We start from the raw sequence: 17499 nt of genomic DNA on the forward strand, positions 1-17499 counted from the left end.
AAGAGCTGGGGCTCTACATGAACTATTTCCTCCACCATGACCCTGAGTTCGGCGTCAGAGAACCTGGGGTGTCTTTGGGGTGCCATGGGGTGGTGTGGATGAGGTGAGGGGTGGTGTATGTGTTGTAGAGTGTGGTGAGTGTGGTGGTGTATGGTGTTTTGTGCGTGGAAATTGTGTGGGTGATGTTGTGATTTGCCTCTGTGTGATGGTCTACTCTATGCTGTGATGTCTCTCTCTGTCCTTCAGTCGCAATTGTGGTCGTAAGGGTTTGTGGGTGATGTGGGTGTGTGTTTTATATTTAATTGGGTGTGTGGGAGTGGTGTGTGTATGTGTCTCAGGTGTGTGTATTTTGAATTGTCCAATGTGGTAGTGTTTTGTAAAGGTGTGTGTATTTTGACTGCGGCGGTGTGTACCGCCAATGGAATACCGCGGTTGAAAGACCGCTGCGGGGATTTGTGGGTCGGAATGGCATGGGCGTATTTCTGTTGGCGTGACGGTGGAGGTTTGGTCATCGCCAGTTTTGCGCTGGCCGTTGGTGTGGCGGACTTTTGTTGATGTCGGGTTTTTGGCGGTTTGCCAGTTGCGGGTCAGAATGACTGTGGCGGTTTACCGCGGCGGTGTTATGGCGGTCTTCTGACCGGCGGTAAGCGCCTTTTACCGCCGAGGTCAGAATGACCGCCACAATCTGATGTATTAGGATGCAACGCTTTTGTGTCTCATAGAAGTATGTTTTGAATTTTGAAGACACCTTGACATATATCATATTGTTTGCTGCATTATTTACTCTCCAAAAATATTTCAGAGCTCGGCTCGTGCACAGGTTCTAAGAGCCAAAGCCCATCCTTTGCTGGGTTCTGGCTCAACTCTCCCTGTTAATTTGTTGGCTCGCTCACCTATTCTTGGCAGCTATTAATTCCCAGACAGTTTTCCTTCAAGAGTGTCTGTAATGCTGTTTCTTTGGTAGCTTCTCCTAGGTTGCTTTGTCTATTCAGTGAACCCATTCCGGTTCCTAGACCCAAAAATCGTTTTTCTGAGCCCTTTGGCTCCTTCTCTTTCGCTTTGTGGTCGGATCACTGATAGTTATTTCGTACTGCATGCACAGGTACTCCCCTTTATGTGTCTGTTTAATTGTATTATCTTCAAGCTCTCATAATAGATCTACAAAATGTTAAAACTGTGTTATATGCCGTATAGACACAATAGATGTACAGATTCAATAGTTATTTCAAAAGTGTGACCATGGAGGAGTCCTGAAATAAGATAAAACACATTTTTCAATTATTATAGTATTCTTATTAAACATTTTGCAAGCCTTCAAATAGAAGTAGGGGCATGGGTTAGACGCTGTACCCAATAACTGCATAAATGGCACAAACAAGTGTTATAAATGGGCAGGTACTGTCCGGTACTGAGTCCCTGCACTTCTTTATTTTGAAAGAGAGAGTATGCGCACTTCTCAGCACTGCTGCAATGCATTTAATGGGAGAGTACCAACACTTCTCAGGAGCAAAGAGGTACTCTAAAGAGTGAGCACCTGTAGTTCTATAATTCCATTGAAAGTACTGCCACAAACAATATTCCATAGTAATTGTGACGTGCGGCCCGCACTCTAGCTGGCCACGCTAAATAAACAAACAGCACACAGTAATATGTGGTATCAAAACTAACAGGCCGGGGTCGCCAACTCCGTCCTTTATTATTTCGGCACCTCAGGCACAGCCCACATGAGCCCAAGCCACAACACAGTATGGTAGAGCCCAGGTGTCTCTCTTCGGTAATTTCTTTTCAATTTCCCGTAATTGATTGAAAAGGCAATTCTCCCAGCCTGAAAGAAAAAACCTGGAAGTATTACTATCAGTCAACCTCCTCAAATATTCGTGGTGGTTTTTAGGACGTGCTGCTAGACCCATCGTTATAACAGATATAAATCATTCAATGCATGGTTTCCGAAAAAGACATTTCTTATCTGTTTCATTAGAATCAATCCAATATGTACTACGCTCAGGCCAGCTAAATGGGCTGCAGCATCCCTTCTACCACATCTGAGACGCCGGCAATGACACTCGCACCTTCCTTGTGACTCTATGGTTGTTCATTTTCCATAGCTTTTGGCCCCTTTTTCCTGGTGCTGCTCTTTCCCATTTTCTCAACACTCTATGGTTCTGGACAGAGCTTTCCTTTCAGAGCTGCTGGTGGCCGGAGACAGCGCTCCCCACCCCTGTCAATCAACGCGTGACGTCAGTGCGACGCTCTGTCTGCTTCCGGTCTGGGGCCGGTGGCGGGCGGGGCTTTAGCTTCCCGGCCAGTGGTGCTGCTAGTGCAGGGCTTTGGAGTGGTTGTGGGACTGGGAACCTTGAATAGGGCATCCAGGACTAGACACGGGATTAGGAACAAGGTTCAGGAATCGCCGATGGATCCACCGGGGACCTTGACAAGGCATAACTGTGGGAACATCAGAAGAACCTAAGGAAGGCGGACCCCTCCCTACCTTCGCCTAGCCCGGCACCATGGCGGCCCCTGTGCGGCTGCGGAGGCTTGAGCAGCTGCTGCTGGATGGGCCGCGGGGGAGCGAAAACTGCCTGAGCGTGGAGACCCTGCTTGACATCCTGCTATGCTTGTATTGCGAGTGCAGCGGCAGCTCCGCCCTGCGTAGGGACAAGTATGTCAGCGAGTTCCTCGACTGGGGTAAGTAAATATGGGCGAGCGCCTCATACATCATCTGTAATAACCCAGTTCCTCAACCCTTCGTGTACGGAACCGGACAAGTACTCTGGTTGTCTCTACCGTAGTTCGTTTATGTACAACTTCCGGGGTCGTTCTCTCTTCGTTTAACTGTGGATTGCTTCCTAACTAAGTTAGATCTTTAATAAAAACCGAATGAATGCACACAGAGGCTTTGAGGGCCAATACATGTCATGAAGGCAAAAAACCTTATTGGGCTCACCCTTATTGTGGAACAATAGTCAGTCCTCTACTCTTTGAATAAAAGGGGTCGTGGTACCCTTCGTGGATCTAAGGCAGTGTCGGTCCCCTTGATTACTTCCCCCCACCCCCGGTCACCCTAGACTACATAGAACATGAATGATTGTACAGTTTATCACAACGTCCCCCCCACCGCTGAGTTATGGCCTAAGCATCCCACGCCTCTCCTCCCAGTAAATTATGCTTCTATCCAGTTATACGGCAATGGTAGAGACATACTAAACTACTCCAGCCGCCTGTACACTCTGCATAATTGACTTCTCTGCCTGCCCCTACGCTGTTCAAGTCGATTGGCTCCAGTGCAAGTCCATGAATCCATTGCCTCTGTTGCGTGTTCACTGCTTAACAATGCCTGATGTAATTGTCTCCATCTCCTTTCCTGTCCTTTTGTTGTGACCCCACTTACTTCCTACTCACGCCGAATATGGATTTGTTGGTTCTCAATATCAGACCATTGGCATCTCCTGTCTACACCATCTGCTGCAGAAACAAGTTCACTAGCTTATTTTTTCTCATGCAGCTTCTTCTCAAAGAGCACGGCCCACAGTTACTCTTAGTACCTTTATTACTCCCTGCCCCTTTCTAGGTAGTATATGAGACATCGACATTGTTTGCTGTACATCTAGGTGAATACAACGGCAGCACATTCCCCTCTCCTTACCACATCGGCACATCAGTGACCAGGCTGGGTCACCATATGGCCAACTCCACAGGCCATTGGCGTAGAAGTAACACTATTCCAACTTCAAACCGGCACATATGTGCCACTGCAAACTGAACATTCAGGGCTCTCACTCTACATCACACATGTCCCTGCAGCAATCTGTGGTACAGTATCAAATTCCATGCTGGTCAACTCCAATGCTGTTCTTACAGGAATACCAATTTGAAAGAGTTGGTAGGATATAACTCAGAAATATAGACCACGTTGTTTGAGTTATTCTATGGGTCTTCGTGCAAGAAGCGTCAAATGATGACGAATTATTGTATATTCAACAACATTTTGTACCCAACAATAACAGAACACGCCAAATGTTCCAATCTTCAACAACAAATGTAACCACTGCATGGAACAATGTCACCATCATGAGCCATATGGTATGGTTGGCAAATCTTGGCTAAATCAACAGCACTATGATTCTCCACAACAACACAAAGCATAAGAATACTCAGATAAAACTACTAGAAATATAACACAACGTTGTATTGCACTGAGAAAAACAATTGCCTATGGGTGGGATCCTTGAATTGATCTTAGTTTCTAATAATTAGTCTGGGCCACATTCTAGTCCGTTATTTTTTACCCTCTGCCACTCCACACAAGGCCACCAGCAAGCAAATCATACTTCGTTCTGCTCCACTAGGAACAGTCCTCTCGGAACTGTCAGGCAAAGCTTAACTGTGGATCCTAAATAAGTAGGACCAAGACTGAGTCCCATGAGAACAATTTTATCTGGAGGAGCAAGGTGAGAAAATACTACGTGGCTGAAATATGGCCCAGCCAGCGGCTGAGATTAAATCACATTCCACTCATAACCTTTTTATTTTCCTGACCCGCAGAAGACACTACGCTGTAGCTTAGTAAAAGGGCAACAACCTTTGCCCCAGAGAAGTGTACAAATTATTTTGGTAAACACACCTATAAACAAAAAAACAACAGACATCTTCGTAGATCGAACTCCTTTTACTTTCTCATTAATTCACACAAGTCAATGTATGTGTTTATTTTTGGTCTTTCTAAAGTGCAGATCTAACTGCCTGGCGTCATAGTGCTGTACGGTGTGCATGTTCCATTGGGGATAGTAGAGCTAGTAGAATTTGAAATGAAAATACACTCTGAACGCATTTTCTCCAAACCGCACAATAATTCTGAAGAAAGGTCCCCATATCACAAGGTACTTACTATGCCATAACAGTGGTAGTAACGTTTATTATACAAGTGCCGATAACGCACCATTGATAGTGGTAGCATTTTTACGAGATGAACAGTACAGTGTATAGACAATTAACACATAAAGCAGTCACACTGCACAGGCTTATATGTGTGTGTGTGTATATATATATATATAGAGAGAGAGAGAGAGAGAGAGACACGAGCAGTTGCAGAGTATGGAGGAGATGACTATATTCTTATTTGCTAAGCGTAGGCTTTTAGTTTACCTGCTTTTAATTTACCTGCCACGTTTTTTTTCTTCAAGAGACCGGTCATCTTACGTCTATGATAAAATCACAAGCGGCGCTTTTAACTTTGCCCTCTAATATCAGAACTTGCTCGTTATTCTCCCACTCAAACTGAATTGTTAGAGAACATTGGCCTACAAACATTGTAGGCCAAAGGCCTACAAACATTGGCCCACAAACGTGCCTACAAACTCATGAAGAGTCACGCTCCATGCCTGATAACGCGATCATCAAATCATTTCAGACAGTATTACCCGAGCCACCTCTTTCCTAAAGCTGTCGTCCTAGTTGTCCCCTCGACATTAAGTTCCCCCATTTAATGCAGGCCCTGGCCTCGCAGTTTCTTGTAAATCTGTGACGTTTACTGCACTCCGTCTTTGCTGAAAGTCACTGCCGTGCCAGTGTATAATAACAACACGTTTACCTCTGTCACTTTCTGACTGCCACGCCTTGGTTGGGTTCGCAACGTGCGTGCGCAGAATAAATGGTTATTAACGCCTTCACTGCCAGGGCTTCTAGGCGTTCCTGCATATATACATCACAAAGGCAGCGAGGGTTGTGTTTTATCCACCGTTGATGCATAGGTGAAGGGCCTTCATCGTCAACGACGAGGAGCTTCGACGGTGCGTAGGCTGCGCCTACTCCTGTAGTTACTTTAACTTCATGCTTGTAGCAGCACATTGCTTTTTCCACGTCTTCCAATAAAACCAATCTTCATTACTCCAAACACAGTTTAGACCCCTTCCAGGCCCCGCTTTCTGGTTTGTTATGCGCTTAACCCTGTAAACCTAAGAGGAACAGTGGAAAGAAATTACCATTTGACTGCAAGTAGTAGTTAGTTTGGTCTTAAAATACTGCGGCCTAATTTCATCGGTCAAAGTATATTGTGTCATCGAAGAGTCTGTACTCATACATAGTAAAATGTTATAAATTAACAAAGTACTTTTTTATATTTTTGGCTGCTCTTTTCCTTGCTGTATATTTGTCAGATTTTATACGTAAGACCACACCGATAGCCTTTGTAAACTTCCAGCTTGTTTCAGGATTCACTGTTTCCTGTTTTCATACCCCATGGAGTAAAGCAAAGACAGCGTGTTGTTTATTAGATTAGGAGGTACATGACTTTGGAGTGCTGCTCCCTTGTGGCCCTTAAGCATATAAGAGGTCCGTCAGTCGAAGCGAATCGGCCGAAATGTCATAACGGGAGCTAGGCGCATGTTTGAGTTCCCTGCGCTGTCACTTGGGATCAGGAGGGGACTTTGCACATGTTCATGTGTAAAGCGCTTTCCAACTGAGCCAGCTGCCACTAGAAATATATTGAGAGCAGACTGTCTTGCTGTTTTTGAGGAATTGACGCAGATACAAATTGCTTTTTTCAGAGGGTTACCTAACCAACATTCAGTATTTTAATGCATATAAATTGACATAAGCCTCAGTCAGTCCTTTAAGCCTGCAGTGTTTCTCTTTACTCACAGAGTCTGTAAGTTGCCTTGGTCAGCACTTCCGGGTTTAAAAGAATAAATAGTTCAGTTTTACCATGGTGCTTAATTCTGGCTTTCTTACTGTACCTGAGAGTTTTCAGTTATAATAAATTGTAGAACTCAGGCAATAAGGGGGTGGTGAATTGCCGAAGATCAATGTGTTACTCAAGTATGGGAGCTGTGATTAGAACAGGTCTGGCTACTAGATTAGAGGTCGCCAATTTAGCCTCTATCTCGCCTCTCATCCTTCAATGCCTCCCCAGCGCCCCAAGACCCGTATCCAAAGACCATTTCGTCTTGAAAATGTGGTTCATATGCTGTCTAACACCAAGATGCTTGAAAATTACAGAACTGCCAGGGATTGTGATAAGGAAAAACACGTCAACCACACCTCCCTGGATCACATCAGACATCTCGATTGGCTGCCAGAGTGCTTGATGGCACACACGCACAATGCTGTACGTGAACTACACTATATATTGGTTGGTTAGCAGCATTTTCCATTCATATTTAGACGTTATCATACCAGTCAGTGATGGACGGCTTATTTTAATATGTTACGTGTGATTTAAACGGAACATATCATATTGAAATATTTCTTAATTTTGCACCTGAGTCGCCACAATAATTAGATCAAAATCTTTTTTTTCACGCACGACATGCAGTTTGCTTCAATCGCAGGGTGTATTTTGGTTTCATAATCGACTGCTGCTGAACAACCACAGTATCTTGCTGTTGTCTGTGGTGTTTTTTGACGCAACTGTTTTCATGCTCTGTACGGGTTCCCGGCGGTATTTTGAGGTAAAGCTGGTTCCTGCAGCTGCCCGCAAGGTGACTATTCCCTTGTCAGACATTTTCCTCAGAATTTGCTGCTGGCTGTAGATATTTTCCAGGCTGTCTGACTTCGTGGCTGCCCCCGGAAGCGGTCGTTGTTTAGTTCGGGATACTCATTTTTAACCCGCCCCTTGATGTGAGGCAAATGGCAGCTGTGGGCTTCTCGACCTCCGAGACAGATGGGCCTGCTTCCTTTCTGCAGGGATCACCACTTACTGTTGCTCAGGATAATGCACTAAGAGGATTCACTTCCTGGAGCCTTCCGGCATCAATAATACCATTCCAGCGGAATAATTAACTGTTGGGTTATTGTCGCTGATAGGCTAGCACATTTCTCTGTAAACACGACCTTAGTGTCTTATCTTCAGAATTATCATGTCCCGTTAAGAATGTATTACTTGGAGGCCCCAAGTCAGATTTGTGTTTCGGATGCGTGCCACGCTTAATATACATCCCAATACCAAACAGCAGGCTAGGCTCTGAACAGGGTTCAGAACACTAGGGAAGCAGCATTGTGTATTTTTTGTTCCCTGGAGAAGCACGAACTCCTATCGGCACTTCTGTGCGTATACCCCGTACCCACTAAGTTATTGGTCATGCCGTTTGTTGCGATGTTAAGATCTTATGCAAGTGAAATGTAATTCCCTTCGTTTATTTGGTTGTCGATACACTACACACCGACATTGGGAACCGTTGTGGACAATGCTTTCAACGTAATCCCGAGAACAGACGAAAAACGCATCTTCGAAAATTCAGTTGGAAATAAAAGTAGAGTTTGCTGCCGAATAATCAACAAACTTAATGTTGTCTGGAGGTGAAATTGGGCACATGTGGTCTGGAACAGAGGTTCTTATTCATTTACTTATTTTATAGCGATTACTCGAATTGTATACCAAATTTTTGTACATCATCAATTTTAAGATTGATATTTAAGTGCCATATTAATGTCTAGCATGTGGCTTTGTAGTTTATTTATATGGTTTTATGGTCTTCGTCTGGAAATAAACTATCTTTGAATTGGTGGTCACGGCAGATACAGCACAGACAATTGATATATAATGTAGGTTAGTCTGTTAGATTTTCAGAAACTGTGTAACAAATAAATGTCTAAACGATATCCTTTTGCTCTTAATTAAAACCAATTGTTTGGGCAATCCAAAGATTTGACTAAGTGTCGGACTGCAGTTTAACTTGATATGTTTATTTCTGTAAAAGGCGTTACAGCAAAGTCCAACATTCCTGCAAAGCAACTGTAACTAGTACACTAAAGGCATCTTACGTGGCCTCGAAAAACGTGTATCCTTTTCCAGTAGCAAATGACAGGAAACCGAATCCGAAGAAAACGGTAATTTTTGTTACAGAATCCTCCCTTTGCCCTGCTAGTGTGGTCTTAGTCTTGCAGATTTATGACATGTTGGATTACGGTAATACAAATTGAAAAACACGTGACGGAAAACTACAATTTAGAAAGGGTGAACACCAGTGCTTCGAGCCATCTAGAAAAACACAGGCACATACTTGTTCGCACACATTCACTGCATGGAGATCTTTACTACTGATTATGCGAAAAAGGGAAAGAATACTCGTTCTAAAATATTGATTTTATTTCGGCGAATGCTGGATTTTACCAGCCACGAAGTGGTTATTGTGGGTTCTTGTATTGAGGAAATTGCACGTGGGTTCCTCCTTTTTTTTTATTCTGTGGTTAGTCTGTTTGGTTAACGCATTTCCTGAATTTTGCAAGAAGTTCTGAAAGTCATCAACATCTGTCATGCTTCATTCTTATATTTATCACGTCTTCGAAAGCATATGCCACAACACTATTTCTAACCATGCTAGTAGAATACAACTAAGCTACAATGACTGTTATGCTCCATACCACTTGTACATTACCCGAACAAAAGCATGTAATGCTATACTTACAACTATTTTTTTTAAGTCGGAGACGTTTTACCCTCGGTTTACTTTGATAAAACAAGTATTTGCTACTTTCCTTGGATGGCTGCCTCCCACGCAAAGAATTCAACACTTACCTTTACTTAGCAGGATGCGTAACTACTCAGACTGAATTAGCGGGAAAAGCCATGAAAAGTACAAGATGCACAATGCTTAAAATCTGCTTCTGTTGGTGAGAGAAAACTTGAGTTAAAGTGCAGAAAGGCCTATTTTACATCTGAAACATACTCTGAATCGTCACACTGTTTGTCACATTCAGTTTATCTCCGATGTACATTCTATACCGAAAGCAGTTTTGTTGTTAATTTTTTTCTCCCAGCATTTGCTAAGATGATAGGGTTGGCTTTAGTGTACTGAAAAGCTTTTGTGCATGCAGTGCCTGTAAATAGCATTTGTGAATGCCTGTGTTTACTTGGGTTGGCATATTAAAGCCAGACCTGTTGGTTTTGCCAGTGGTTATTTTAAGTCCCCTTTGTGTGATTGCATTATGTATTTAGCTTACAGTAATTCAACACCAATAGTACATTATCTTTGTATCCTTAAGAATCGGTTTTAGTTGTAATGTGCAATAAAAAAAACAGTTTTAGGTGCAGCTGCTTGCCAGGAAGCACACATACAGCTCTATTAAAATTGTAGGGCAGAGTTTTCTTTTTTTTTTTTTTTTTTCTCATTTGACATTTTTATTGCTAGCATATGGATGCTGCATTTTGGCAGAGTTTGTTTTGCTGAATAAGCTTGTAATAGAAAATAAAATTATGAGCATTGCACCAGTTTACCAAGGCCAGACCTCTTGGTTTTGTCCATGCAGTCAAGGCAGCAAGTGGCAAGTGAGATCAAACCAGGCTATTAACAAACACAGGACAAACCTATCTCAGTGGAAAGCAATGCTGCCTGCAACTTACTCAACGTACTACTGAGAGCATTGGCTTCTTGGTGTGTTTTGGTATGGCTGAGTCTAGGAAGGTGCAGTGCATTGTAGGGGGGTCTGTTTTTGACTCTGTTCATTCCCTGGGCCCATTTAGGCACTGGGGCTTGAAATTGATTTTCACATTACTGTGCAAAAAAAGACAACAGATTGTGAAGAATAGACCAAGAGGGGCTGTCTGCATTCACAGCTGGCTTTTAGCTTATGACTTGCCATTTTGGTGTGCGCCATTCTTTATCCAGGCATACAGCTTGCTTCCTACCACTTCCAGTATTTCTAGATAATACAGTTGAGATAAAGGATGGCAAAATGACCTGTCCAGATCTGCACAGTGTTTTCTAGGGGAGGAGGAGTTCAGATTATAATCCATTTTTTTTGTTCTTATTTAATACCGTCATGGGAGTTAGTTTTGGGATATTTTACAGTGTGTGTTGCAAACACATTAAGCAGTTTGTTTTTTTTAAACTCATTTGAGAGAACCTCGGAAATCCGACATTTGTGATCATTAGAGCAGTACGAATTAAAATTGGTCTTATATGAGCTCTGGCGCTTTTGCAAGAGACCTACTTGCACTTGAAGTTGAAGTCTGCTTCTTTGAACTATGAGTTTCATGACCAAAAAGGGCACCGGTTTAAGCAGTTACAAATGTAAATGATGTCAAATGTGTCATCAATGACGTCTTGGCTATATTTTTACTGGAGTTTTCACATCAAAATCAACAACTCATAATCCCATGGAAAGACAGTAGGGTTGCAGCATACATTGTCATGGGGGGAGTGCAACCTTTTTACATCTACTTGTTGTAATAATGGTTTTCCCAGATATGTTTGCCATTTTTGGTATTGAATGATTTGAAGTATAATGCTTTAAGTTTCTTTTTGGAGTTATGGGGCAGGTGAATTTTAGCTAGATCCCTGAAAACGTTATCTCTGCATGATGCTTGACCATATCACCCTAGTCCTTGTTTTTTAACAATGGTTTTCAGCCAATGCTAGATGTGTGTTTTGTTCAAAGAAATTGCACAAAACCCTTCAGAGTGAATCTCTTCACTATCACGGTGAGATGCTGGCGATTGCGTACTACTTAAACCCCAACACTCAAATTCTTAAGGAACTTTAATCTGTGGTTCTATCCTTCTCAGAGCGCACTTCCAGAATATATACCTCCACTCCCACTGGAGTTCCACCTGGGTGCTTTGACCCCTGCATTAAAAAAAAAAATACACCCAAACAACAAATGACCTGTCATCTTTTTGAAGGTGTTCTTCTTTACCTCCCACTCCTTCTGCTCTCTCATAACATTTTGTCCCCTAGCATACATTCCTTCCCAAGATAAGGGATATTGTTTTGAAATGAATTTTAAGAATTACTTTCCTGATGATTGTGCCTGCCTAGAGTCCCTCCTTATTCTTGATTGACATTGTGTGCATGTGTCCTTATTGTAAGCGCTACCGTTTCTGCTTTAGTGCATTTTTCACCCATCAGTGCATTGCTTCGCCCTACCCAGTTATGAATTTCTTCAATGTTAAGCACTCGAATTCTGTCCCTAGCATGGTCCACACTAAACAAGACCGCAATTAACCCCATGTCTGTTATTGAATAGTATATTTGTGTTAGTATCATCCTTTGTTCTTTGTTAGTATTACTCATTTAGAGACTAATTGTGCTGCGGACTGTACAAATTAAAAGCAAAAAAGAAACAAAATCGTACCGGGATGTGTTAATTTATAGTTCTGGCATTAGGTCCTTGCCATCATAAATGCACCTTTTCTGGAGATGATTGAGAGGAGAGATGCTTCATTATTTGCTGCTTCCGAACCCGGCGAGGCAGTAAGTACCCAGAAGGAAATACTCCTGTTACAAAATGAACAGAACACCTTGTAAAAATTAAATGGGAAGATTAGCTGTGGGCGAGGTTGAGTGACTACACACTTGGGGACATTCCGATGTATGTAACCCATGATGATACTGCATAGCCGAAGTTCAAAACGAATAATGTCACACTTGATGGTACGTTCTACATTGGGATTGTGGACATGCTACTGAAAGACGGGTTCCTTCCTCATTATGACATGGTCATCATGCTGCAGCATGCGAAGCAAAAGGATGTAAATGTTAAAATAATTTAATCCCCTCTATTGCCTTACTTGGTGCACAGGCCATACACGAGTTCCAGTGTGGTGGGCACAATGCTGGAAGAAACATAGAAAAGCTATGTTAATCAAGAAGGACAAGTACAAAGACTGGGCGCCAAATCTGATCAAGAGTAAAGGCCCATGTAAAGCAAAGCTTAAAACAGCTGCGGCTGCTTTCCTTGTGAAAACCCGATTTTGGGCAATAGATTATGCCTAGAACTGTACAAAAGGATCATAACATGAGTTGGCAGGCAACTTGCTTGGGGGGGGGAGAAACAGTGGTGTGTTATAAAAGCCTGAAATAATGCATAAGGTATTATTTTACAATGCGGCACACAAGGCCAGATCCTCATACTTGGAAACAAAAATGAAAAAAGTACCCAAATCATCCTGGGACCTTTTCTTGAGTTGCTCCGCTTCTAACACCACGGGAAAGTACAGCTAACTTTTGCCATCCCTCGAGCCTCTTGCAGGATGGCGACACAGGAATCAAGCGGAATTGAAACGAACTGAACTAACTCCAGACGTGATCCTTTGTGCCGCTGTGGAGCACAGCCCCTCACATTTCCCTTATATCCTGCTTGACACTTCTCGAGCGAAGGCAATTGCGTGTGTTTGTTTTTCTTCACCACACTGCTTTCCCAGTACTGAAATGAATGCTTCAGTGAAGGTTCTTTTATGAATCGTACTCCAATAAAGCCTTTTCCCCCTTTTAATCCGAGGGGGGGGGGGAGGTGCACAGAAGGCTTGTTTCGTTAATAATTTGAAGAAATATCACAGGCTTTGCCACCTCGGATTTGACTAGCGGCCTTAGTTCCTGGGACCATATTATTTACTATGGAAGTCCAGTCACTGGCTGCTGCTAAATGGTAATTGACAGTAGTCAACAGTTTGCTTCTATGGCTGTAGCCAGGGCTACTGGAATTATGCGGCAGAAGAGGCACAAATTAAGCAACAGGGTTGAGCAAATTGCGACAAGAAAAAGCAAATTATGCGGCTAAATGCAGCACATTTGGTAGTAGTTACCCAATTATTTCATCATTTTTAGGGTCGAGCCTGCGTTGCATTCGCTCGCGCATGCGTATCGCAGCGAGACGCTTTTGTATTTAGAAAAGGGCTCGGAGCCCTGTCAACTTCACGTCAGTGTTTTTTATTGGTTCGTGGGCTTGCCTAATGAAATCTGCTTGCTTTCATTAGCCAAAGGCAAGCATACGTCATGCCTTTTCCGGTGGTTAGCCCTCCTCGAGCGCAGCGACCATGTACAGAAAACATTGGAGGCTCGCTGTTTTCCATCGGGCTCATGGACTTCTTTTTCTCTAATTTACGAGCGCGATCTCGCTTGGCAGAAGTCAAGCGCTTTACATAGTTAATTTCACTTTTTCGGGGTTGTGTACACAAATGCACTTTTGCCCCATAGGTGAAAAGTCGGGTTAGGAGTTTACAACGCGATCAGCTCTAACATGAGCAAACGCAAGACCCGTTGCATTGTAAATGCTTGTTTAACTTGGTAACACCCAACTAGTGCCATTTAATGCCTAATAAGGACCAAAAAGGTGACAAGTCCAGCTTTTCAACGGCCTTTCGTTGCGCTGTAACAGACGTTGCTACATTTTCAGTAACATTTGAACTTTTTGAGGTAGAAACATTTTTTTGGGCTAAAATCTGCAAATTATGCTGCAGATGACGGATTATGTGGCAAATATGTATTTGTGGGGAAATCGGTGCGGCTGCACAATCGCATACTTCTAGCTCGCGAAGCTCAGACCAAACCCCTGCAGCAAAATGTTTGAGAATCAACAAACAGACTAAATATTATTTTCTGTGTTGATAGTGCCATGGCACACGCACATGTACATCATTCTGGATTATCGCTCCTAGTATGTTTTCCTACTACTCGAGGGAGGAAAGAAAAACGGCACTCTGTGCAGTGTTACCTAGAATTCTTCGTTTTAGCCAATGTTTTTTTAATATATAAGACTCCTGATACACTTATTCCGAACGATTTACACTGGTGTGATCTAGCTTTGAGTGCAGCCACATAAGAGAACACTACAGTTTTGTGAAGGGTTTTGGAAACGTATGAGAATTGGAGATTAGGAAAGTCAAAAAGACCCATGCAGTCCTCTCATGCACCCATTACCAGTTGGACTCATAAATCTAATACCTCTCCTTTACCTTAAAGCCTTTCCTTCTTTTTTCATGCCTCTCTGACCTCCCCCATCCCCGATCGGTAGAGAAACAAAACCGGTTGTCTTCCAGAGGGAGGTGACCTCTGATGAGGTTAGCACGTGTTCCGCGCTGACGTCATCAGACGTCACTGGGGGGTGGGGTGGAGTGGGGGGCGGGGGTTGAAAGGGAGGCGATTTCTCCCTCCATCTCTGCCCAGGGGAGGGGGGGCAGGAGGGAGCACTAGTGATTTTCCCCCAAGGGCCAGTACAAGGACTTAATGGTTACGTCCGTGGCGCCTCAGCGCTGCGCCACCGGACGTAACCATTACGTCCTTGGCACCCAAGTGGTTAAAAGATGGGTTGTTATTACTCTGTGCTAAACCTGTAGGTAGCTATTTTATTACATGGAATCTCACAGACTACTGTATTAGGGAAGGGTTTTAGTGTTGGTGACTTACCCAAACATTTGCAATAAAAGATAAGACCTATGATTATCTTCATTACGCTGTTTTAGGAGAAATAGTATTTTGCTTTGCCCTCTATAATTTTCTATAATCTGCAATTGTATTGCTGCATGCCTGGATTGTCTCCTTGTGAAAAAGCTTACACAGTACAGGTGGCCTGAGTTGGTTATGGGTACAAACCAATTATATAGGCTTAATATGTGTGCAGTAACAATATTTTATCAGACGCCATAGGTCTGGTCTGTTTAATATGAGAAGTTATGACAAAGGCAGTAGGCCTGGCTTATTTAGCGTGAAAACATCTGGTAAAGGCACCAGGCCTCTAACTGTGGATTGCTCTCACATTATGTTACAGGTTGTGGAAAGGTATTTGGTTACATGCAATCACACAGATTACCATAGTAGGCATAGGTTTGGTGTAGCACACCCACTTGCACAGAGCCTGGGAACAGAATGTCTATGTGATGATTACACTATGTGACTGCCTGTAAGCAGGTACTGCTATCCATGACGGTCAAATGAATAGGGTTATGGTTCAGTCCACATCAGTCAATGGGTCTGTTGACTTGTGAATGACAGCAGTTTCTGATCACATGAGAACATTCACCTGAAAATGAGTGTGCTTCAGTGTCATGACTGGGTGGTTAGCTATTTAGCTTTCAATGTTTCCTTTTACAATTACCAATTTAATTTCTTTGCTTTTCCACCTTCTATTTAAATTTTTCTTAAGGGGATATTCAAACCTTCTTGGCAGTACTAACTGGTTGCTTGCTTTTTCCTCATTTCATCTGAAATTAACAAAATTTCACGTGGCCTCTTCCTTTAAACCAGAATACCATTATGGAATGCTGTGGTCCATATTGTATCATTGTTTTACCAGTCCCATATGACCAACACATTTGTATTAAATGGCTAAACAGGTCTATGTACAATACCTTTGCAAGAATGATTCATTGTTGCAAGCATATGCCTACCAAGTGTTTAGACAGCAGCATGATTTATTTTTTATGCATGTATTCATTTACATTTTTATTGCATATGTGGTTGAGTTTGTGTGTGTTATATTGTGCCTGTGTCAAAGGGAGAACAAGTAGGAGTCAGTTGATGGATAAGTCAGTGTGAAAAGGAGGGAAAATGTGCATATATGATTACTTATTGAGTCCTTAAACCCATCAATGACCCAAAATAGACTTTCGTTCGTAGCCCAGGCCTATTGGCATTGCCAATGTCTTTTGACACTTTCGTCCACAACCCATTTCCATGGCAATCATTAGGCCTCATAGTTTGTAACAACATTGTTGGCCCAATATGCTAAAACTGACCCTTATTTCACCTCCCCACAACTGTTAATATTCCTCCTTTATGCGCCTGACTCTTATCCCTTCTATAGCCAGACACAAGTTCTTGCCTGACTCAGTCCTCATCTACCTGGTTCCTCTCATTGATTCCACTTTCTACAATACCTTAACTATTTCAGTCCAGTCAACTTTTATGCCCTCTAACCTCGCCACAAAGTCACTCCCATGATCCCAACCCCTGGGCCCTAAACCATTTCTACAATTGGAGCCATTAAGACAGACTTATACCCACTTGTTAACTGAGGAAGTTCTGGAACCCTAGAAGCAGGCTATGAACTCCCCAAGCCACATAGGTTGTCTGACAGATATGATCCTTGTAGTAAATGCTCTTTACAACTTGTGTCAATTTGCAATTAAACAGTTTGCACTGGAGGGTTCCAATGAACAGTCTGCATAAAAATCAATAACAAAGATCTATATAGTTGGGCAAAAGAAATACACTTTGTTCTGGAAGGTGCCAACTACATAATACAATTGAACTAGCATGATAGAAGAAAATTAAACCCTCCTGCAAAAACAGCTAGTTTTGTATTTGATAATTTTGATGTGTCCACATAGTGTTTTGGGGCATTTCTTTTCGCAGGCACTAGGCCTACCCACACAAGTGAGGTATCATTTTTAACGGGAGACTTGGAGGTATGCTGGGTAAAAGGAAATACGTGGCTTCTCTCAGATTCCAGAACTTTCTATCACCAAAATATTGAGAAAAGGTTTTTTTGTTGTTTTTTTTGTTTGTTTTGTTTTGGCTCCACATTTTGAGGTTTGCAAAAGATTCTGGGTAACAGGACCTGGTGAGAGCCCCACAAGGCACCCCATCTTGGATTCCCCTAGGTGTCTAGTTTAAAAAAAAAAAATGCACAGGTTGGGTAGGTTTCCCTAGGTACGGCTGAGCTAGAGGCCAAAATCTACAGCTAGGCACTTTGCAAAAAAACAGCTTGGTTTTCTTTGGGAAAATGTGATGTGTCCACATTGTGTTTCTGGGACATTTCCTGTCGCAGGCACCAGGCCTAACCACA

At 42.7% G+C, this 17499-nt stretch overlaps 1 protein-coding gene across 1 annotated transcript in view; it reads left to right on the top strand.

Annotated features, from left to right (window-relative positions):
- Window positions 1–2134: 2134 nt before the first annotated feature.
- CDC42BPB (CDC42 binding protein kinase beta) overlaps window positions 2135–17499 on the top strand; it is a 903752-nt gene continuing 888387 nt past the window's right edge. The window contains exon 1 of the mRNA XM_069207298.1: window positions 2135–2685. Coding sequence (XP_069063399.1) covers window positions 2508–2685 — 178 coding nt within the window. The 5' untranslated portion in view covers window positions 2135–2507. The remainder of the gene's footprint in view (window positions 2686–17499) is intronic.

This window comes from Pleurodeles waltl, chromosome 9, assembly GCF_031143425.1.
Source record: "Pleurodeles waltl isolate 20211129_DDA chromosome 9, aPleWal1.hap1.20221129, whole genome shotgun sequence".
In the NCBI taxonomy this organism is placed as follows: Eukaryota; Metazoa; Chordata; class Amphibia; order Caudata; family Salamandridae; genus Pleurodeles; species Pleurodeles waltl.